At 34.7% G+C, this 23,123-nt stretch overlaps 2 protein-coding genes across 8 annotated transcripts in view; one reads left to right on the plus strand and one right to left on the minus strand.

Annotated features, from left to right (window-relative positions):
• Positions 1 to 468: 468 nt before the first annotated feature.
• LOC113120819 (cAMP-responsive element modulator-like) lies at positions 469 to 12,979 on the minus strand. 5 transcript variants are annotated; one of them, XM_026290894.1, is made up of 8 exons: positions 12,882 to 12,979; positions 11,522 to 11,591; positions 8,460 to 8,576; positions 7,649 to 7,734; positions 7,097 to 7,245; positions 6,685 to 6,873; positions 2,732 to 2,888; positions 469 to 2,647 (listed from the first exon to the last, which is right to left on the minus strand). In XM_026290894.1, exons 2-8 carry the CDS (start codon positions 11,579 to 11,581, stop codon positions 2,503 to 2,505), a joined length of 903 nt encoding a protein of 300 aa, XP_026146679.1. In that variant the 5' UTR covers positions 11,582 to 11,591; positions 12,882 to 12,979; the 3' UTR covers positions 469 to 2,502. The 5 variants fall into 5 exon arrangements, with proteins under 5 accessions (XP_026146679.1, XP_026146695.1, XP_026146688.1 ...); XM_026290910.1 differs by having other exon boundaries at positions 8,526 to 8,576; positions 12,882 to 12,978; XM_026290903.1 differs by having other exon boundaries at positions 11,522 to 11,629; positions 12,882 to 12,918.
• Positions 12,980 to 15,224: 2,245 nt separating this feature from the next.
• The window catches only part of LOC113120844 (partitioning defective 3 homolog), a 64,392-nt gene continuing 56,493 nt past the window's right edge, over positions 15,225 to 23,123 (plus strand). For all 3 annotated transcript variants that reach the window (XM_026290938.1, XM_026290948.1, XM_026290956.1), the window contains exon 1: positions 15,225 to 15,563. In XM_026290938.1, the coding sequence (XP_026146723.1) occupies positions 15,444 to 15,563 (120 nt within the window). In that variant the 5' untranslated portion in view covers positions 15,225 to 15,443. The remainder of the gene's footprint in view (positions 15,564 to 23,123) is intronic.

A 23,123-nucleotide genomic window follows, 5' to 3' on the forward strand; every position in this document is an offset into this window, starting at 1 on the left:
TCTTCCAGCTTAAAATTTTGAAAAGTGGTAAAAAAGCCCATCTAAAACAGCCAACAGACCAGCCTAACTAGGCCTGGAGATCATTTGAAGCATTTAATGCTGATACTTGAGAAAATGCGTAAAATTCAGAGATTAAACAAATTCTTAAAAGGTCAGTGGCATGATTTGTTACATGTAACTTTCTTTCTTCTTTTTTTTAAGTGGAAAAACCTAGAAATTTGGGGACACTGGTTTTATGTACAGCTCTAAATACCACAGCCAAACCTTAACCCACATCTAAAAGAAATTTCTTAATTTAAAATAAATAACCTCATTTTGAATATTTTTTCTTATTTTATTTTTTTTTAACAAATGAGCATGTCCCCGAAAGTGAGGTTTTGTCAGCTTTAGCACATTTCTCCAGAATTTATTAGGTACAAGCATACACACTTAATAGTGCTTCTCAAAATACAGTCCTGACCAAGTATATAGGCTACATTTACAAAAATATTTTATTAAAAATAGATGTCAGCACTCTGTACAGTGTCAAAGAAGGGCTGGGATGTTATATTAACATCAATCTAGAAATTAATTGAAAACATAAGCTCTTTAAATATTAAACCAAATCCATTTTCTGACTACACAGAATAGTACTTAATTGAAACATAAACTTGTTTGGTTGTAAGTGAAGATAGAGTCATGATGACTAGCACTGTCTGAGAAACAGAAGACACAAATGCACACCGGCATCTCAGCAGCTGAAATATGAGGAATTCTGTTCAGTTAATGCCACTTGTCGAATTTAGCATATCTGCACTCTAATTACTCACAAAAGCTTCCTTTCTTTCATAATTATCTTCTACGATTATAAACAAAGACAAATTAATTGCTGAGATTTAAAATAATATACAATATTAGATAAAAAGCAACATTTGTGACATTCACCTAAGTAACGTGTTCACAGTTCATCATGTTACACCGTTTTCCTTTGTTCATGCAGAAGTCATGTATCTTATATGAATTAGAGCACAAATACACAAAACATTAACGCTCAATAGTAATGTCTCTGCCTCTAGCTTCCAAAAATGGATTTGCAAAAATAGCAAACATGTTCAAACAGGTTTCCAGAGCACTCCCCCATCTTTCCTTGGTTAAACTAACAGATAGCTCCGCCTCAAAATCACTCCATTGGTTGAGTAAGTGTTGCTATATTGGTATTCTCTAACAAACAGAGCAATCAAACTTCAAATGGCTTATTTATAGTTTGTTTCTGCATGTTGAGATGGTATAGTAAAACATTTTAACAAAATATTAATGTTGAAAACTTCATTTTACAGCCAATTGAGGCAATTAACAGAGGTGTGCTTATTCTACAGATGAATAAAAGAGTACTACATGAATAAATCTGTAATAATAATAAAGGGAGTTAAGAGTAGTCTTAAAAAGGGATAGTTCACCCAAAAATTAACATTCTCATCATTTAATCATCCTCATGTTATTCCAAATCTCGACTTTCTTCTGCAGAAAACAAAAGAAGATATTTTGAAGAACTGGTTTTGTCTACACAATGTAAGACAGTGAGGTCCAAAACAACACTGCCCTCCACTGTGTTATACTATATGGTCAAAAAAAAAAAAAAAAAAAAAAACGATAAAGTTTTTAAAATCTTTTGTGTACCACAGAAGAAAGAAATACATATAGCATACAAAGTGTACATTTTTGAGTGAACTATCCCTTACATCAACATTATGAAATCGTCAATATTATGTCACGTTACTTGGTGAAGTTTTAGGTCACTGTTACATTGTTACATCTACATAAATACAAAATCAATGGAAAATGTTGTGTTTTAACAATTTGGCTTTTCACACTGCACAGTAAACAGCATTAACTAAAACTGTGACTCGATACTAAAAATATAGTGATTTCTGGGGTACTACATTTAAGTATTTTCTTTATTAACCACAAATTATAAAATGCATATTGAAATGTACATACTTGATTGAAATATAATATACATGAGAAAAAGGACCCAATTTACTGTATGTCCAAAACACAACGTGTAGCTATATAAATGGGTTAACTTGCCTGGATTTAGTCAGATTAACTGAAACAGAAAGTGTATTTTCCACACATTTCCTGCTAAATTATGTGCATACCAAAAATGCTAAACATGCCGCTTATGTGTGCAGTGTGTAGCCAGTTAACATGGCTGCTTATTCCATTTACTTGCTTGTTCTGATTTCAACCTAAAAAAAGGAAAACACATTTTTCCACATAATCAATGAAGAGTTCCATTTTTTTTAACACAGAGAAATGTTTGAAATAGTTTGTGTGTGTGTGTGTGTGTGTGTGTGTGTGTGTGTGTGTGAGGAGCATCCTCAAAGCAACATTAGCAACTTTTTATAAAAACATTTGGCCAAACAAATGAACAAAAACGCTCAAATCCAGGTGATGCAACAGAAGAAGAGAAGAGAAAGGTAGTGTGTAAATCACACAGTCCTTGCACAGTGTTTGTGAGGGTTATTCTGATTTGTGGCAGTAGATGTCTTTGAGAGCTTTAAGCTCCTCTATAAGAGTCTTATTCTGGTTTTCCAGCACAGCAACACGATTCTCCAAGCACTTCACGTATTCTTTCTTCTTTTTGCGACACTCGCGCGCCGCCTCTCTATGAAACACAAATAAAAGGTCAAACATGAACATGCACATCAGCATACACACATGAATCACTGAGACTCAGATGTGTGGGTACCTGTTCTTCATGAGGCGGACTTCTCTCTTTCGTGTGGCCTCCTCTGCGTTCTGCTGTGGGATATGCATCGTCCCCGGTGAGGCTGCCATAACAACGCCTGGTGGTAACCCTGATGATGGGGAGCGGATCTGATATGCTGGCATGTCTCCTGTGGCAGCTACATGCACAAATATATACCCAAATGAATTATTTAACAGATAAATGGGTGTTAATGGGTAACATTTTAATTAATCATAGTTAATGTTCACGTCTACATAGTAATTAATCCATCAGAAATGAAAATGAACAGTACTTTATTTATAAATGAACCCTCCATAAAATGTAATAATTGCTGTAAAAAATTTACAATTTTGGTGGTCAAAGGTGTAACAAACAATATTTTTTGTCTTAACGTCTCTGTCTTAAGATCAGAGGTGATATATATATACTTGTGCTAAGACATTGAAAAAATTTAATTGTATTCATTAAATGTATTATTACTATTATTTCTGAAAAGTCCACAGGGTTAAGTTTTTAAAATAGGATAAAAAATTATCATTATTTTTGCAATTCTGAAAAAAAAAAGTATATCAAATTTTTATCAATTATATAAAAATTATATATATTTTTTACTTTTTTCCCTCCAGAATTGCAAAAATATATATATAATCATATGGGAACAGTGTCTATTTAAGTTATTATTCTGAGTAAATAGCATATATTATTCTATTTAATTTTATTTATTTATTGCAGTTCTGTTTAGTGCTAAACTAGTGAAGAAAGACACTTACTGAAAATTATCCATTGACCAGGAATATTTCATCTGACCAATAAAAAGGCACATAACACTGAATCTAACCAATCAGCTGTGACTTCTATTGTCACCAGGCTTAAAAAGCAGGTCCATTTGGATTCATTAGTTTATGCAATAAATTCAAAACAATATCAACAAGCAGTTACATAAAAGACTTCACATCCGCCCATCTACACAACATTAAAAACACCTTAAGCAACACTGAAAGAACACAATTAATAAGGCTACAACAAAAAAGTTGCTGGTACTGTACAAGTTCCCAGCAGTAAATGTCCTTCAGCAAACTGGATATGATGTGTGTGTGCGCGTTTGTTATCAGACAATGTGACAAAATGCTGACGTCACCACATGCGTCGTTGCCCCAACCCCCACCCGACTCCCTCGCTCTCTCCGCCTCTCCCTCTCTCTCCGTCTCAGCTTCGGACGGCTTCCAGGAAACTAGACTGACGTCAAACAGAAAGCCAACCCAATCCCCCCCCCCCCCCCCCACACTCCCGCTTCTCATTCTCTCGCTGCTTCTTTCTCTCTCTCTCTCTCTCTCTCTCTCTCTCAATGATTCATGAGTGTGAATAAACAGGCAGATTTGGCAGCCTGATTTCGTAAAACACAAAATGTCAATGAGTGTGTTTATGACTGAGAATAAAGTTTCAGCCACATAAAAGGAATCAACCAAAAGAAGCACAAAAACATGTCATTCTTCCACTGTCTGTAGACTGATTTTCTCAGAATGCTTATAAACTTTTGCACATGATAAAACTTTTTATCAGCACTGCAGGAACCAAACACTTCAACAAACACTTATTAACAGTAATATTCGCTGTATTTTAATTATTACAGCCTATTGTTATTTTGTTAACTACATTACTTTTGAAACTGCTGACATTTTCTGCAGGGACAACCAATACTCAAAAAAAAAAAAAAAAAAAAACATAATCATAATTATTGTCATTAATATATTACATATTTTATAATTTTTATAATAATATAATTACTACTTTAAAAATTATACTTTTATTATACGTGCATTATTAATATATGAACTCATATTAATTGAGAGATTGCAGGATCATTTAAAAATGGCTAATAAAAGAAAAAAGTGTAAAGTAACTAAAACTGCAACTAAACCAAATGTTCCATTTTCATAAAAAACAACAACACAAAGAAATTCTCCTTTTTTTCATCTTTAGCTGCTACTAGCTTATTTATCAAATAAAAACCTACAAAACTTCAGGAATGCATAAAACATAAATAAATACATTAGCATTGCACTTGCTTTTCTCTTATAAAACACACACACATATAGACTCACCTGACTCCGTCTCTTCCCCAGTCACTGCCATCTCTATGCTGAAATAATCCAGTGGTAATTGTTTTTGAGCACTATCTTCTATGTTTCCTCTTTATTTCCTCTTAAAGCCTTCTCTTCCTTCCAGCTGGCTGAGTGAGTTTCTCTCTCATTCACTCTTTTTGACTGTCTTAGTTTAAGTTGTGACACTAAGTGTTTTGCCTGTGATCCTGCCTCCCTCTTTCTCTCTCTCTCTCTCTCCCTCCCTCTCCCTCTCTCTATCAGATTACTATTAAGAGCATTGACATCACTATGACATCACGGCAGTCTCACAGGGAAATAACACAATGTCTCTGGAGAATGCCCTCCCCACATGTGTGTGTGTGTGTGTGTGTGTGTGTGTGTATGTGTGTGTGTGTGTGTAAGAAGACACTTGCTTTGTAATTAAACATCCATGCTTAAATTCGTGACCTGAGGGAAATTAAAACCGACATCTAACAAACTGTGGAACTGCATGAAATTTTAATATTTAGGTTCATAGTAGAAAAAGAGAAGAGAATAGAATAGAAGAGAAGAAGGAGGGAGAAGTTGTTGAGCTTGGTGTATTTTTAGATCATGATGACGCAAAAGCATTTCAGCACAAACAAAAGGATACTGTGCCCATTTCACCTCATAACACTAACACAGGCATAACAATTGAAATGGCACACACACACACACACAGAAATATCAGCTATTCTATAACACTGTTAACATACATAACTCCAAATATATATTTAATTCATATCGGTTTTATTAAGACTGAAATAATTTGAAACACACTGTCTTTTTTAGTATACTGTTTTGTTTGCAGTAAAATACTACACATTATATTATTGCATATTATTTATTCTTAAATGCATATGTACATAAAAAAACCATACATTTATATTAGTGTAAATTCTTAAATATTAAAACAATTACAAATATTATACTTTATAATATTACATATTATATGAATTAAATATTACTAAATAATTAAGTACTATATTTATATTTGTATTAGGGCTCGACCGATTATCGGCGGCAATATTAAGCATTTTTATGGTTATCTGTATTGTCCTTATTACAACTGATTTGCCAATAAAACTATCTAAAAGCATTTAAAAAAGTTTTTGTCAAAGCATTTGCTATTCTTAATTTTGACATTAATTTTCATTTTTACACCAGATATATACCGGCTCAAAATATCGGTTTATCGGTCTACTTGATCTGTAATAATCGTGGACATCCGCTCTTAAAAACACACATCGGTTGTACCTAATTTATTTAAAAACTACCTCACTAAATTTAACATTTGTATGTTAGATTTATGCTTATATAACAAGCAAAAAACTGTTTGCCCACAGCGTAAGAGCAAACAGATAATTAAAAATATTTGAAATATCACAAGGATGTTTAGATATTTTACTGAAAAACAGGACCAAAACATTGATTAAGAAAATGATTTTTGCAATATTCAGCACAAAGACTGTACCAGGGTATCAGGGTACAATTATTATTATAGATATCAAAGGTATTATTCAAAGCTCATATTAAAAGTTGGATTTCCCAGAAATAGTAAGTCTTTATCCTTATCCTTGCAAATCAATGAGATTTTCAGTCGTAGTTTATCAATGTCACTTCACAAAAAAATTTAACAAGTTTCGTCTCACTTACTGCAAAGTATGCAACTTCAGCACCTAATAAAACAAGTCTAACAAGTTTCCCACAATGCAACGTTCAGTTCAGTGTCCTTCATCATCAGCAAAAAAAAAAAATACAATTAACCTCTTCCTGCCTGACTTCAGAAACAAACAAACAAACAAAAAGTTAATAAAAGTTCAAGTGTCTTACCCTGAACGAGCACCTGTCCAGAGGTCAGCAGTAGCTGTTGGCCGGGGTCTCCAGGCTGGGAGCCGTACTGCAGGATAGTGGCCCCAGACTGCGGAGTGGTGGGGCTGGGAAGAGTCAGAGCCTGAACCCCCTGCAGGGCCTCTCCACCAGGGCCAGCCAGCTGTATCGCTCCACCCTGAGTGATTGCAACTGTACAGACACAAAAGAGTTAGTCTTGAATAGTCCCAAACACCTGCTATAACACATGATAAGGGTTTAGTTCATTTGGAAAACATTTGTGCAGCATCAAATATATATTGGTATTTCGTAAGAATGGGCTGATAAACAACAAAACCCCTCTTTTTTTAAGGGTAATTCACATTTCATGCTGCACAAACACATAATAGTTTATGAGAGATGAACTCAGGCATACTGTATTGCCCGGAGCTGGTCTGGTAGATTGAAGATGATGACATCACTGTAGCAACACTGGAAGTGGCCAGGGTTTCTTCTTCCACTTTCTCCTCTTCCTCTATCTTTGGCACGGCACGTACATCTGATGACAACTCATTCAAAATTTTCCTGAAAATGCATATGTATCTATCAGAATATGTCGCTAAATTTCAGGAAATTCTGTCAAAAAAATATTGTGTGCTTATGGTGTATGGATTTCTGGGCATTACTGGATTCGGAGTATTTTGTTGTTAAATGCAGGGATGATAAGAATGATGTCAGGTCATGAGGTCATGCTATTGTTAACTTAAACTATTAAAACGAATCATTTTCAGTAAATAAAAGAACGCTAAAATGAAATAAAATACTATGTGATAATATTAGAAAGGTTGTCTTGGCAACTACAGTAGATGAAGAACCTGAAGATACATAAAATACAAGGTAATTCAAAATATAAAAAATACTATATATATAATACTATAATACTAGTCCATAAATATTGCAAAAAATGTCGCTCAAGAACTGATCTCACCTGTAAGATGGTCGTCTGGACAGAATCTCCCTTCTCTTCTGAGGATCTGATGGGTTTGAACCCGTTCCACCAGTATCAACAACTACCTAAAAACATCCAAACACACATATGCACGTCTTCATTCCAAATGAGCCTTTAAAAGATTTTAAAAGCACTAGTGAAGGGGGAAATTATCAGCAAATAACAGCTATATAGACTGCTTTTTTGCCAAGGCTTTAATGTACAGGACATTTTTTTTTATATATATTTTGGGATATACAGTACTGATGACAGAAAAAAAGTCATATGAGTTTGAAGTGACACAAGAGTTCATAAATATTTATTTAAAAACAATGCATGCATAAGAAAATGGATTTCTCTTGAGATAACCACTGTGCCAGTGACCATGAGTCTTTGCCTCCTGAGCAGATTTGTTTTGTCTGACGTGACCTTTGTGTGTGCGTGTGACCAACAAGATCCGATGCATTGACTCTCCCGTTACTCAAATCTCATTATTGCTCCATACAGCTACTCTCACTCTTCTTGTAACTATGTCAATCTGCTTTTCCTTCATCCCATTGATCTCAGGATGAGTTAAAACGGCCTGCTATTGGCTACAGCTCTAACTACTGCAATGTAATTGGTCAGTCTCTCCAAGTGAAGGAACAGGTAAATGAATAACAGGATTGTGCTTCAATCGCTCACATATCAGCACACGTTTTGGTTTAATAAGAGTGGACTTTAGAAACGGTAACTTTTACTAAGATTTGTATTTGGAATAGTCCTTTACAAATCCCTTACATCTATACACAAAAAACCTGTATGTGTGTACCTGCACAGTTTTTATCTGAGGTGATTGGATAACAGAGGGCTGTGTGCTCTGAATGACTTCCTGCACCTGTAGTGTCTGTCCATCAGGTAATGACCCCACAGACACACCCTCATTCACCTGAGAGAGAGACAGAGACAGAGACAGTAAAAAATGTCTGACACTATTTAGCCCAGTATTTTTATTGTTAACTAAAACTGTCCAAATTTCATTTTCAAAATGAATTGAAATAAAGCTGAAATAACATAAAACCTAATACATATTTGATAAAAAGCTTAAATTTAAACAAACTGAAACTAAAATTAAAACTGATAAATGAAATAAATTGTCATTTCTTGAACAAATAAATGTTAACTGATAAAATAATCAAATATAATAATACAAAATAAAATATTATAAATCATTTTATTTCAGCTCATGGCCAAGGAAAAAATTCACGTTTACCTTGAGGTACTAAAGTAATTTTCAATATTAATACAACTAATAAACAACATAAATACATTATATAAAAATAAAAAAGACAAATTAAAAAATAAAAATTACTGGAGGTTTAACAAAATTTTTAATTAATATAAAAAAAATTACTTAAACTAATTAAAACTTAAATAGCATTTTAATGATACTAAAATACACTGTTGGAAACTAACCTAAAATAAATAGAAGTAGAAGTACTAAAATAACTAAAACGGCAATAAAAATAAAGATTAAAATATTAAATAAAATATTTTTAAAAATGTAAAAATTAAATAGCTAAAGCACATTAAAAAATTCTTACTAGAATTTAAATGAACAATATAATTTATTAAATATAAATTATTATTAAACAAAAATAAAAACTAACTCAAATGATTACGGTAATTAATAATTTAATAGTCAATAAATAATACTAAAATAACACTTCCATTTAAAACAATAAAGTCACATTTTGATTCAATAGGACAGTGTTTTAGAAGAGAAGTGAAGTGGGAGATAGGGAGCCGGGGCAGTATTGGGAGAGATCCATGTGCCGGGACTCGAACTAAGGAGGCCCGAAGTGCAACGACGTTATATGTTGGTGTACAGCCCACAAGGCTATTGAACTCTTTTTTAATATTTAATCTGTGAATATTTCAGTCTTAAACCACACATCAAGTACCATGGTATAACCATGTTTTTTAGACAAAGTCTCATAATAATAGTATGTTTTTTTTTTATGGTAATACCCAGGGGCGATTCTAAGATTTTGATTTTAGGGGGGTATGATAATAAGGGTACAATAAGGGTATGATTAAAAAATATTATTTTACTATTAGGGTAGGGTTGTATACTACTAACCTTACTGCAATCCACTATTCCATTGTATTCCCTGTATTTCATATATGGGAGTAGGAGTACTGACTGAGCCATATATAACACTGTAAAAAAAAACTAATACAGTTTTTTACATGTGACCAGTCACTGGAAAATTTTGAATTGGGAATGTAGATCTTTTTTTTGTTTTTTTTGTTTTTTTTTTTTACAATAAAGACTTCCTGATTCAGTATTAGGACATTCATGTTTATCCTTTGATGATACACCACTGCTTTTTCTTATTAAATGTACGTGGAAATTGGCAGAAAATTAAAACAACATAAGGGTTCAATGACTGCAATGAATCTTGGGAATACAGTGGTATTGTGTGTGTGAGGCTGTCTGTTCTATTCTCACCTGACTGTTGCTCATTTGCAGACCTACTCCCGCACGACAAAAAAATGTTGTATATCCATCTACAATGAAATATAAATTATTATATTTTATTTTTATTATTATTATTATTATTATTAATTTTTAGCTTTTTAGCCTTTATAATCAACAATACGGTTGGTTATACATCAAGTCAGCCCCTGAACATTTATTTCATTTCAAATCATTTGACTAACCAGCTAATATTCATTAAGAATATAGACAAAACATGTATTAATGTAATTGTCTATTGGCAATATGTTTAATCTGTTCTATATTTATTTATATTTATTAAAAATAACATCATTATCAATTTGCCACTTCTATAAATCAATTACTTAAAAAAAAAAAAATCACAGATCCCTTTAGCCTACTCTTACTCTAATATATGTATCATGATACACTAATGATTAATTATTACTTAATACAAAATTATGTTTAATAATAGAAAACAAAATAACTCCACATGATGTTTCTCTCTCTGTGCCATTTAGTACTTTCAGACAATGATGTGTGTCATTAATAATTTATTTTGCATGGCTGCATAATGTAATGCCGAAATACACAATAATATGTTTTCAATTTCAAAAAGTAAATTAAAGTAAATCATGATCGTTTTCTAAAGTATGTTTTCATGGGTGTTAATCGTTTCATTTTTGTTGGAAGAAAAAAAAAATCTGTCACACTGTGATAAAGGCTGAAAGTGAACGCAGCGAAGACGTACTGGTATTGGATGCGAGAACACACACACCACACGCACACACGCACACACACACACACCTTGTACTCTCTGATGTTCGCTCTGCTCGGCGCCCCTGTGGATTGAAAACGCGCTGAATCCATGCAGACTCAGATCAGGGGAGGAGCCGGAACTTGATGCAGCTTGCCACCGTCTCAAATGAGATTTTAAAGGGGACTGAAGCGATCACTAATTAATTAATCAAAAAATTTTTAGGGGGGCTGAAGCCCCCCTAAAAAGGGCCTAGCGACACCCCTGGTAATACCATTATTATTATTATGTTATGGATATTAACATCCACTACCATTTTAAGTAACCTGAAGATCCACATAAATCCTGTGTTATCTGAATACAATAATCAAACCATCTCATAGCAGAAACTGAAACCCAGCATCACTGTACCATTGTACCACCTCAGCACTTTGTCCTAAGGATTGGAATGTGTAATAGTATCTGTAAATAAGATTTTGACACATTTTATCAAGAATATGTGTTTCAGTGTGGCATGATCTGTAACAGGCTGTTTATATACACTGTGGTATTGTATATATGGTTATATATGGTAACAGGTGTTATATCTGTGTAAGGCTTGGAGCTGTGCGAGTGGATCAGAGTCTGACTGTACCTCACTTGTTACTTTCTCAGTTGCATTGGTTTCCTGTTGCGCTATGGTTGCAGTTTCCATGGAGATCGGCCTGGCAACAGAGCAGACAGGAAATGCACAGTCAGCGCTCTGCAGAGTCACATGTCACAAGATTTTAAACAGCCAAATGCATTTCACATAACAAACCATTATTTTCAATCCAATCTAATGGTTCAAAATGTGAAGGTCTGCGTTTGTGAGTACTCGTGTTGAAATGTTCATGCATTTGTGAAACTTGTGAAGCAGTTTCTTCTTTTGCACAGTGGAGGTTTTCATCTTCTGACAGTGTAAATGGGCGTGTTTACCCTCATGTTATAAGGCTTTCCCTAACCTTATGAAAAATGCATGACAACGCTTTAATACTATTTATTAATTGGATTTAAATAAGTGAGAGAAACTTATCAAAATAACTCGAAGGGAAAATAAATTAATGTATAAATTAATTTCTATACTATACTTCACTATTTTTTGCAGGCATCATCTTACAGAGTGTGAAAAAGTAATGAATAAAAAAAAACGAAATAATGTAAAATACAATACTGGTTTGGTTTATTATTATCAGAAATTGTGCGCGCGCAAAAACAGCGAGCTGAAACGGCCGCGAGCACTTCCTCATTCTTTCTGAACGGTTCTTGGCCACAGTGAGTGCACAAACTTATAAGGAAATATGAGGAAACATATTTTACTCCATTGCTTTAGCATTCTGAGATTATTCCTTCCAGTGTTAATTTAAGGGTGTTTTACGTCAGTGCTCGCTTAACTTCTGTTCCCTCGCTGGACTGATAGAACAAACGCGCGCAAACTTTAAACAGCTCGCGCTTATGCAACAGCAAACTGTGGCAAGAGGATATGACATACATAACTGCAACATTCATGGGTTGATAAATAAACACCGGAGAGTAAAGCAACTTGCACAGTTTTTAGGCTCTTTGGGCAAGCTGTCTAACCTTACTGTATTTATTTGCATAGTCCTGGACCAAGCTGCGTCATTCCACACAGCCTCAATGCATTTTTAATATCTCCTAAGTTACACTGCATTTAACTTGACCTTGTCGCTTTGTTACTTATATTATATTTCAGAGTAACTCTGATTATTATTTTTAAACACTCAGAATATGAAATCTGCGCGCTTTTCGTTATTCGATGGTTTATTTTCTTGTCAACAGTAGCCTAGTTTAATGCAGGTCACAGCAGGAACCGCGTCCCAGACAGCTTCTTCGCCTCGCTGCACATATTACACTGAGAAACTAATTTAACAGAAGCTACATGTTCGTTTTTGTGCGCTCATCTCTAGATCCTCTCTGGCGGGTGGCGGCAGATCGACATGCCAGCAATAACTTACCCGAGTTTTACGTAGAGTCTCGTCACTCGTTACGGGTGGAGAGGAAGCCCGACACACTGCACACGTAGAGCCCACGTCAGCTCTGATGATGCGCCTGGGAAATGTGGACTATGCAGCCGGAGGCCTCGACAACACACACACACACGCACACACACACACATAGTGGGCGGTGCCTAGGTGCTGAGGGGCCGCTGTCACTCACCAAATGCCATAAACAGTCAATTTAATCAACAAATTGGTTTTCAAAATGCATTAATGTGTTTGAGGCTTCAACTTCAGTTTAATAGTTAATCGAATTTTAATAATAAAAAGTGTTCCAGACTGTTCAACACTTACAAAAAAGATTTATAGAAATGCTATACTCTAAAATAAATAAAGAATAAAAAGCCAACAAAATAAAAAATGCATCATGATTCATTTATTAAAAAATAAGCTTAAATAGATTCGAGTCAAATAGAAATACAGAAGTTTGATGAAATAGCGCCATCCTGCGATAGAAGAATGTCGTCTTTATCATACAGATGTAATAAAATGTGTAGTTTGATAGAGACTGATCGACAGACATACAGACAGATGTTAGACAGACAGACAGGTAGGTAGGTAGGTAGGTAGGTAGGTAGGTAGATAGATAGATAGATAGATAGATAGATAGATAGATAGATAGATAGATAGATAGATAGATAGATAGATAGATAGATAGATAGATAGATAGATAGATAGATAGATAGATAGATAGATAGATAGAATGTTATGTGATCATTTAGCTATTTTAATTTCAGGCAGAGTTTTAGTTGTTTGTTGTTACTGACTGGCACTTTGAGGTCACAATGTCACATATGTTGTGCAAAGATCTCTTAAGTCAGTCTTGATTGCATTTGTTGGAAACTATTTTTTTTACACTGGAAAGCATACTAGCAGCTCCTTACAAGTGAGAAACAGTCAGGAGGACACCACTGACTTTGTGAAAAGCAGATGCTCATCTATAAATGATGAGTCAGTGTAGACTCTGGGATTCATCCCACTCTTTGAGCTGATACTTCAGTTCAAAAATGCTCATGAGAAGATTAAAAGATTACACTACCTGCAGTTTCAAAAGAAAAAAAAAAAACTTCATGGCTCTAACACGCAGACAACGTCTCAGAGAGCTGACCCTGCACTGACAACTCACTAACTGTGGCATGAAAGTTGATAGAAGAGATCTCTCCTTTTTTCAGTAATGGATCTCCAACATCTGGTCATTAGATCAAAGCATGTGCACGTAATCCTACAGCTGTTCCACTAAAGCTTCACTCAACTGGGTAGAACTAATCTGCATCAGTCCCTCAGTGTACGTGTGCAGTTTCACTGCCCTATGTTTCTATTTTAGTACACAAGCAGAAAGCTAAATATGACACTACATTTAGCCTTACATGTACTGTACATACAATTGGCCATAAGTATGAAAGCTAATGCCCACATGCTAAATTGACATAAGAAGTAAATATAAGAGAACATGAAATAAAATTAAGGAATATTTTGTTAACTGAATGCTTCAAACATAAAAATGTGAATAAATAAATTATTTTAGAAATGGGGTTTTAAAACTGAGTTGAGAGTTAATTATACGCACCCACAAGTGAACTGTCCAATGCCACTCAACTGATGGATAAAGTAAAGCATTTGACAAAATGAAAAAAAGCAATAGATAGAAAAAATAAAGAAAAGCAACTGGCATTTTTTTTAATTCACTTTAAAAAGTGCATTTAAAATTATTATTTTTATTGTTGTATTTCACTATATTTTAAAACATGATATAAAGAGCTTTAACCATTGTTTTAACTACATTTCAAATAATTAAATTTCAGTTTTAAATAGGTTTCCATTTTTAAATTTAACATTTTAAATATGTATATTCATTTTTACATTTATTAATTTCCATTTTCCATGTTACTACTATTTATATTATTTATTGTTGAGTCTTTCATGGTCAAGTCTAAGTCACAGTATTTGGAGAACATATTTTCCCCATGCAGACACAAGGCTTTATTTTGAGTCCAAGTCAGGTCTCAGTCAGTTTTGTGACTTGTTGCATATCATAAATGTGATGACCCTTGACCCCTAAATTAACCCAACTAACCTAACCCTTTATTTGATATCCCGTTGATATTCACATATTATACTATATCTGTGAAGAAATGTAAAAAACATGAAAAACGAACCTTTCAGTTAATGTAAAATAAGTTTGACTTTAAGATCACATGTATAGCTAAACTTGTACAAAAGCGCACGCGTTGCGTCAGTGGCGTTTACCTCCGCCAGAGGGCACAAGAAGCCCGTTTTCTTTGCTCCTGAACCGACTGATCCCAGCGCGGTTCCCGTACGAAGATCCCAAACACTAAACAGGTGGTCATTCACCACCACACAGCGCCCGCCGCGATGAAACGGAACGGTTACCGATCGTAACTTACACAGAGGCGCCAAGGTGCTGAACCAAAGATTATTAATGCTCTGGACATCAGAGCACGGGAGCCTTTGATCCCGAGTTTCCCTTGGATTCGGGAAGGTCTAAGGAGAGTTGGAGCTATGAAAGTGACGGTGTGTTTTGGAAGAACTCGGGTCGTGGTTCCGTGCGGAGATGGCAACATTAAAGTGCACTCGCTCGTCCAGCAGGCCGCGATGCGGTACAGGAGAGCGATCGCCAAGGTGAGATGCTGTTTCTCTGTATCATCTGATTGTGATCTGGAAACATAGTTGCTCCGGTGATGGCTGCAAATATGGCGCTGTAGAGACGGCGTAAGTGTGCGGGGGAAGGGATTGGGACCGTCCGGACATTATAACTCCGGGAAAGAACGGCTTTATTCCCCAGAAAATAAAGCGTTGTGTGATTTATCCTCTTTTAATATGCACGACCATCTTCTTTGTTCATGTCTACAGCAGATCCGTGGAAGCCAGTTAGAATTGGGGCAGATGAAGTAATTTATGAGAGCGAAGTTACCTCCACGTTTGAAACGTTATTATTACCATACTTTGGGACCTGTTAGAAATGACAGCTTTTGGTATAATGCAATCTCACGTGCATTGACTTTTTGTTTACATGGCGGGTTGCTGCAGCTGAAGCGTTTTTATGCTTTTTGTGATGAAAATGTGTCTTGCACTTTTGTGTGTAACTGTTACGTGAGTGCTGCGCTTTGTTTTAGTGAGCTACTGCTAGGCTAATAGTGATAATTGATATGTCCTCTACACGGTAGGCACATACAAACCGTGTTTTTCGAGTTACAGCCATAGACTGTATAACTCATCTACACTTAAAGAAAACGACGCGCAAAACCCAGAATCAACAAAGCTGTCCGTTCAGCGCGAGAGCTCAGTGTCCGCGCGTTTAGTTCAAGTTCGCGAGCCTTAAGTATCGGTGCGCTTCCCTAGCAGGAGGTTCGCTCTGTACTTGTTTTGCTCATTTGAAAAAAAAAAAAAAGTTTTTACACACATAAACAATTAAGGACTTCAATAAGTATAGTAACACTCTAGACATGTACGTCTTTTAGAAAATGCGGTTTTGATTTCTACAGTGGGTTGACCTTCCATTGCTGCTACCGTGCAAGTTTAGCGCAAGCTCCGCCCCACAGTCAGTTCTGAAGATTTTATTGATTAGCATTGTTGAGGGCATACTTAACTTTAAAACTGTAAAATGTTAATGTCTATCTATAACATTAACCATAACCTTAGTATAGCGCTGGAAGCATATCCTGATAAAATTAATCGATTAGTTCACTTACAGAATAAAAATAATCCTAATATTTACTCTCTCCCCAATGTCATTCAAAATGTTCATGTAATTCTTTCGTCAGTTGCAAAGAAATTAACGTTCATGAGGAAAACATTCTGGGATTTTTCTCAAAAAAATCCCAGAAATAAATAAGACTTAAATGGTGGCCAACGGGCTTAAGGTCCAAATTGGAGTTTAAATGCAGCTTTTAAGGGCTCTGCAGCTGAGGAATAAGGGTGTTTTCTAGTGAAACTATTGGTCATTTTCTTTATGGCCACCATTCATTTCTTTGCGATTGAAGATAAAAAGACATCTTGGATGACATGGGGGTGAGGAATGATATTGTAGGAATCACTTTTTTAGATCTTTTTTTTTTGACAGCCAGTCAGATTTCACCCACCTTTACAGAGCTTAAGCAAACAGAACATTATGGTATGTTGATGTGAACACTAATATAGTTATTTTTATGGTCAACATTCTTGTTGTGAGTGGGCTTTACTGTTTGTTGCTGTCAGATCCATCCATGTTTCTGAATCTATGATCCGCCACGTGACAAATGAATGAAGGACTCAGGTGAACTAATCATTTGTGTTGCTCCTGAATTATGTTTGTGTGGCTTGTAATTTCTATAGTTTATAGTTTCTTAATTTGGAATATGATCAAAGGATACATATTTGTATGTACAGGGAATTTGTCCATGAAAATATTATTACAATTTTAATAATATTCAGGTTGGTTCAGGTTCTGAACATAAACTTGTCCGAACTGTGGACCAGCATGAGTCACCAACTCACCAAAAATAATTGCAATTGCATCCAGTAATGTCCATAGATATATGTAGTATTAGATGAAAATAAAAAAAACAGAGACAGTAATAGCTTGGGCTACTGTTTTGACCACCGTTGCACCAACAGATCTCCCAGAATACCTTAGAGTCTGGTTTGCAACCGGGAGAAATCAGCATTCAGGATCAGCACTTAGACTAATAGCGTTCAGTACACAGCTTTTACAGTTAAATGTTCCGAGGCTTGGAGATTTTTGAGGGAAGTGGAGGACTGAGGAAGACAAAAGCAAGTTTGTTCACATTAATAAATAATTTTTATCTTTTAGTAGCTTTATGAACAGAATAGTTTATATGTGTTCTCAATGCCAGCCATCTGTGAGTGTGTGTGTGTGTGTGTGTGTGTGTGGATGATTTATTTAATGAAAGTTGTAACCACTTTGTTTGCTCTTAAACAAAACATCTGTTAGTGTATGTGTCTATGATGACAGTTGTTGTTCTAATGATGTAGAGTTTTATCATGATGGTATAGAGTTCCATTTAATCATATGGAGTAAGCAAATCTGATTTTACAATAAAGTTAAGGATGGCCTGCTGTGAGATTTGGCCAGGTTTAGGTCAGCTGGACTGAGCGTTACTTATCTTATGTTCATCTTAAGTTTGTTAATGTTATACATGTGGTGTCATGCTTTGTAAATGTATTTTTATTTTATTTTGTAACAGATTCAGTTGAAATGGCAAACATTTGTGATCATATCAGAAGCATCAGTTAGAATGGTTTGGAAATGATAGATGTTTAGTGAATCCTCACTGTTTTGCAAGGTTCTCAGTGTGCAGAGCTCTCCCACTTGGCTCACTACAAGAAGAATTCAACTGGAGTTCACTCATTGACCACACTTTTGATCTCCTTTTTATTTTGAGAGTTCGAAGCAGTTCATTCAGTCAGTCAGGTGAAAAACCTGTAAACACAAATACGAAAAAACACCACTTTAAGAGCACAAGTAGATGCAATCAAATACAAAACAGAATTTAGCACACACAAAAATTAAATGCTTGATTTTAAATTACAATAATGAAGACCATGTAAGTATTCAGCAGATATTCAAATATTTGTACAGTAAACACACTGTTTTTTAAATTGATGATTTAATGATTGTAAATATTTGCCTTTTATTTTTATTCATATATATATATATATATATATAAATAATATAAATAAAAATCAGACCTTCATCCACAACCCAAAACTCATATAAAAGTGCTAAAATTAAACCCTACAGCAAATACCAAATTTCTAATAAATGAACTGTGACTACTAAACAACATTCATTACCAAAAATTTTAAGAGAAAAGTATGAAAGCTCACCGACTGCTACTCCACTGATTGTAAGCAGCTTAAATCTGCACAAGAGTTTTTTTTTCAGTCCAAGGCGTTTGTAGTGTTCACTTTCCAGTGCTGCATTCTGCTGGTGCTCTACACTGAGTTTGTATGACTGCCAGGATAATCAACAGATTAACTTCACCTGGTGCATTCTGGCTGGGAGGACGCAGCCGGCAGTTTGCTGCAACAATAGATCACTTTCCCCCGGTTTCACAGACATGGATTAAGCCTAGTCCTAGACTAAAATATAAATCTGAGCTGTTTCAACTGAAGAAACTTGCACTGACTGATCTTAAAACATATCAGTGCCTTTGCTTTGTCTTAAGATGCACACCAGTAATGCTTCTATGTTTACAAAAATTACTTAAATGTCCTAAATTAACTATGGCCTAATCCTGGTTTAGGCTAAGCCTTGAAAATGGAAAATATTTCTTATATTACTTAGATTACTTGTGAATTATTGTGATGTTGTTCCTCACTGAAGAGGAACCATTGGTAAACAAGTGATGTAATGTTGAGTACTGGCTGTGAATTTTGGAGCTCTATTATGATAACTAGCTAATTTCATGCTGTATTGGAGTGCTTCAATTATAATAAAAGGCCAGTATGATGATGTGGTGTGTTGATGATTTAGTTGGTATTGTTATGGTGTGGAATATAGTTGAGAGAGTGTTGCTGTTTTGATGTTGCTTTATTACAAGGAAGTGGAGTGTTGTTGTGATGTAGCTGATATGCTAATGTCCATTTGTAGTTTATATCACAGGAAGTAAATAATAAAGTACTGTGGCTGTGTGAGAGAGAGAGGTGAAAAACAGGCAGTGAAACAAGGATGTGTTTATGCGAATGTGTCTGTGATCTGTGGTGTCCTTGGTTCTGTTACATTGTTACACGTTCCCTTTGCTTTTCTCTTTTCCCCAAATACCTCTGCTACTCTTTAACTACATTCAACTAACCCTTTTTCTTTGTTGTCGCATTGCATTTGCTAATCAGACTTTAGCTTCTCTTTGTGAGACTGAGGTTCGAATTTAGAGCTGATCTGTTGTCTGGAATTATCAGTCTCTATACATTTTTAATTTTAAAGGATTATTTTATCCCAAATTGTCAATTTACAGAAAATGTATTCACCCTAGGTAGGGCTGGACAATAATTCAATATCAATATATATTGCGATATATATATATATATATATAAAATTTTAAGCTGCAGCTACTATGAACCAACCAACTCCTCCTAACACCTCTGGTCCAAGACAAGCCCATTATTAATTTTACATAAAAAAAATAAAGAAATGTTAATTCTGTTCTCAACTTGTTCTTAAAAAAAAAACAGTTTTTATTTCTAAAATATTATGTAGTTTTATAGGAGGAGGTTTCATAGACTTGGCAAATTCATTTTAATGTATTATTTATTTATAATTTTGTAATTAATTTTAAATGAATTAACCTCAGAAGATTGTCGGTACAGACATCCGTTGTGGGCATTATTGGCAGTTTTCCTGAGGCTTTTATATTGTTCATACCGATATCGAAATTATATTGTATCGACCGAAATTAAGAAAATATAATTTATATCGTGATATAAAATTTGGCCATATCGTCCAGCCCTAACCCTAGGGCAATCCAAGATGTAGATAAGTTTGTTTCTTCATTGGAACAGATTTGGAGAAATTTAGCAAATTTAGCTATTCTGCAGTGAATGGGTGCCGTCAGAATGAGAATCCAAACATCTGATGAAAGCATCACAAGAGGAATCCACATGACTCCAATCCATCAATTAACATTTAGATATTTTAGATATATAACAATTTGACAAAAAGCTGCATTTTGTAGTGAGCAAATCCATCATTAAGATGTTTTAACATTGAACTGTCACTTCTGGCCAAAATGAATAGTCCTCTATCCATAATATCTTTCTCCAGTGAACATTTAGTGTGATCTTGCATGTGAGATTCAGCTATCCCAGCTGATCACTATTGGTTTGTGGCAATGGGTTGGCTTGTTTTCAGATGCTGCATTTGTTCATGCCTATTGAACGGATTCCTGACTGTCTTTATTGTATTATTATGTGTCAGCCAGCAACTTGATATCTGTTTTGTTTACATGTATTTTTATACTAAAATCTGATAAATGCATTAATAATAAGACAGAAATTGATATATTTATTGCAGAATATTGGATTTTTTATGCATGCAAAAGCAGAGGGAAGTAATGCAGGTTTCCCTCAATCTGTGATTCGTGCATAAGTGAGTTCAGGTCAGCGTGGGAAAATCTATAGATTGTTGTAGTTACTACTGAATCAGAGCGTGTTTTTGCTCTGATCAGACAACTGTATAAACTCCAAATGAACTTGATTCTCACTGGTCTTACTAAGAGCATTTGTATCTGTAATATCCCAGTGATGTGATTGAGTAGACGGAGGGCTCAGGTGTCACACTGACATAGAACAAGAGTTACACCAACGAAGCCTAAAAATGATGCACTGTGTCCGATATGTATACAATAAAAAAATTGGTAAAAAAAAAAAAAAAGCTATCAAGGTTGTTTCTGTGTTGACTGTCAATTGGGTTTTATTTGATACCCAGGATTAGTGTTGTCACATTATCAAAATTTCAGAATTCGGTACCGATACCAGTGAAAATCCACGGTTCTCGGTAACAATTTTGGTACCAAAGCAAAACACAAAAATATGCTAATAAAAAAAAAAAAACTTTTTATCACAAATAATATAACCAACGCAATTCTTGGTACTTATTTACAATTGTGTTAAAAGTTTTTCTACAAGTAATATAATTATGAAAAACCGTAAACAATTTGCAGCCCAATTTAATTTCTCTTTTAATTAATGAATTTTAAATACGTTTGATTTTTTGGTAAATAAAGATTTGCTATTAAAATTAAAACATGAAAGAAATATTGTGTGATTTATTTCTTTAAAAAGTTTTATTAATTTTTTTCAACAGTGGTAGCAGTATCACATACATTTGACTAAATATTAGTAATATTTCTAGCACAATGCCTTTATGTAAAAATGAATTTTGCCTTGAATACCTTTAAATGGACACTGGTTTTACTCAAATGAAATGGTAAAATGCTTCTGAAGTGACTCGAACATTTCTGGTGATGTTATGCATTTATGTCCTCATTGAGACGTCAGATGCTGAAATTACTGCAAGTGTCACACGCTTCAGTCTATTTAGTAAACAAACCATTCATTAATTCACACAGAGACGCGCAGAACATGCAGGATTCATATTTCAACCAAGAACCAACTTTTGTGGCTTAACATTTACGGATACTGGTCCATATTAAGATTTGATTTGATTAATTTATGCTAACTTTGACAAATTCCGTGACTGTCCATATTAAAATGTAAGTTTCATTTTCATGACTGGATTTTGAGATTCTATCTGCGTTTTCTGCTTCGCGGAAATCATAGAGCTGTATTCATCAAGAACCAGATTGACTGGGTACTCGGTACCACCGGTACTTAAAGACACCAAAATTTTTTGTACCGACTTGGTACCGAAGTACCGGGTCTTTTGACAACAGAATCATAAATATGTACAGTGTACAAAGATGTATATTTTATATTTAAATCAAAAAGCATTGTTTCTATAGCTTACAAATAGGGCTGTATGAATATGATATGAGATTTCTATTTTTTTTTTTAGACAATTAGTTACAGTCCAAAGAATTGCTGCTAATAAAAAAAAAAACAATGATAGTATATCTTTATAATTGGTGTAGCTCTATAACAGGTAACTTACAAAGGCATCATTATCATGGGATTCCAGGTAATTCCCAATCCTGGCAACTAGGAACTGTGCTCCAGGCCTCCAGAGGTTTTGTCTTACTATAAAGCTTGTATATAGTTATTGTTGGTTAAAAATACAAAAACTAGTGTAAACATAACCTTTACATCTGTCAGTTTGAATGTTGTGTATGTAATTACTGTATGTAGTGTTTTGTGGCATAGACAATCTTGAGTTGTGATCTGCTTCACTATTTTATTGGTGGGTCCCCATATTTCTGCTGAATCCTAGATTTGCCCACAGGGAATGAAGCCGTTGTTGTAGTAGAGGATTTCTTGGAAGACCGTGTTAGTAAGTTCCCTACAGAGACCCAAAGCCTCTTGTTGAACTTTCATTGGAAAAACTCTCAGATGACCTTTCAGAAACCTCAATGGAAAAATGTGCTTGTGGCATCATTTTTGTGAAATATTACATTGCTTTTTGTACATTTTGCAAGTGTTGAGTGAGTGGTGCTGAAAGCGTGTTATCTGAAACTGATGAATATGATTCTGGCAGCATTTTATTAGGTTGGTTGTTGTACATATCGT

Source organism: Carassius auratus, chromosome 2 (assembly GCF_003368295.1).
Source record: "Carassius auratus strain Wakin chromosome 2, ASM336829v1, whole genome shotgun sequence".
Classification (NCBI taxonomy): Eukaryota; Metazoa; Chordata; class Actinopteri; order Cypriniformes; family Cyprinidae; genus Carassius; species Carassius auratus.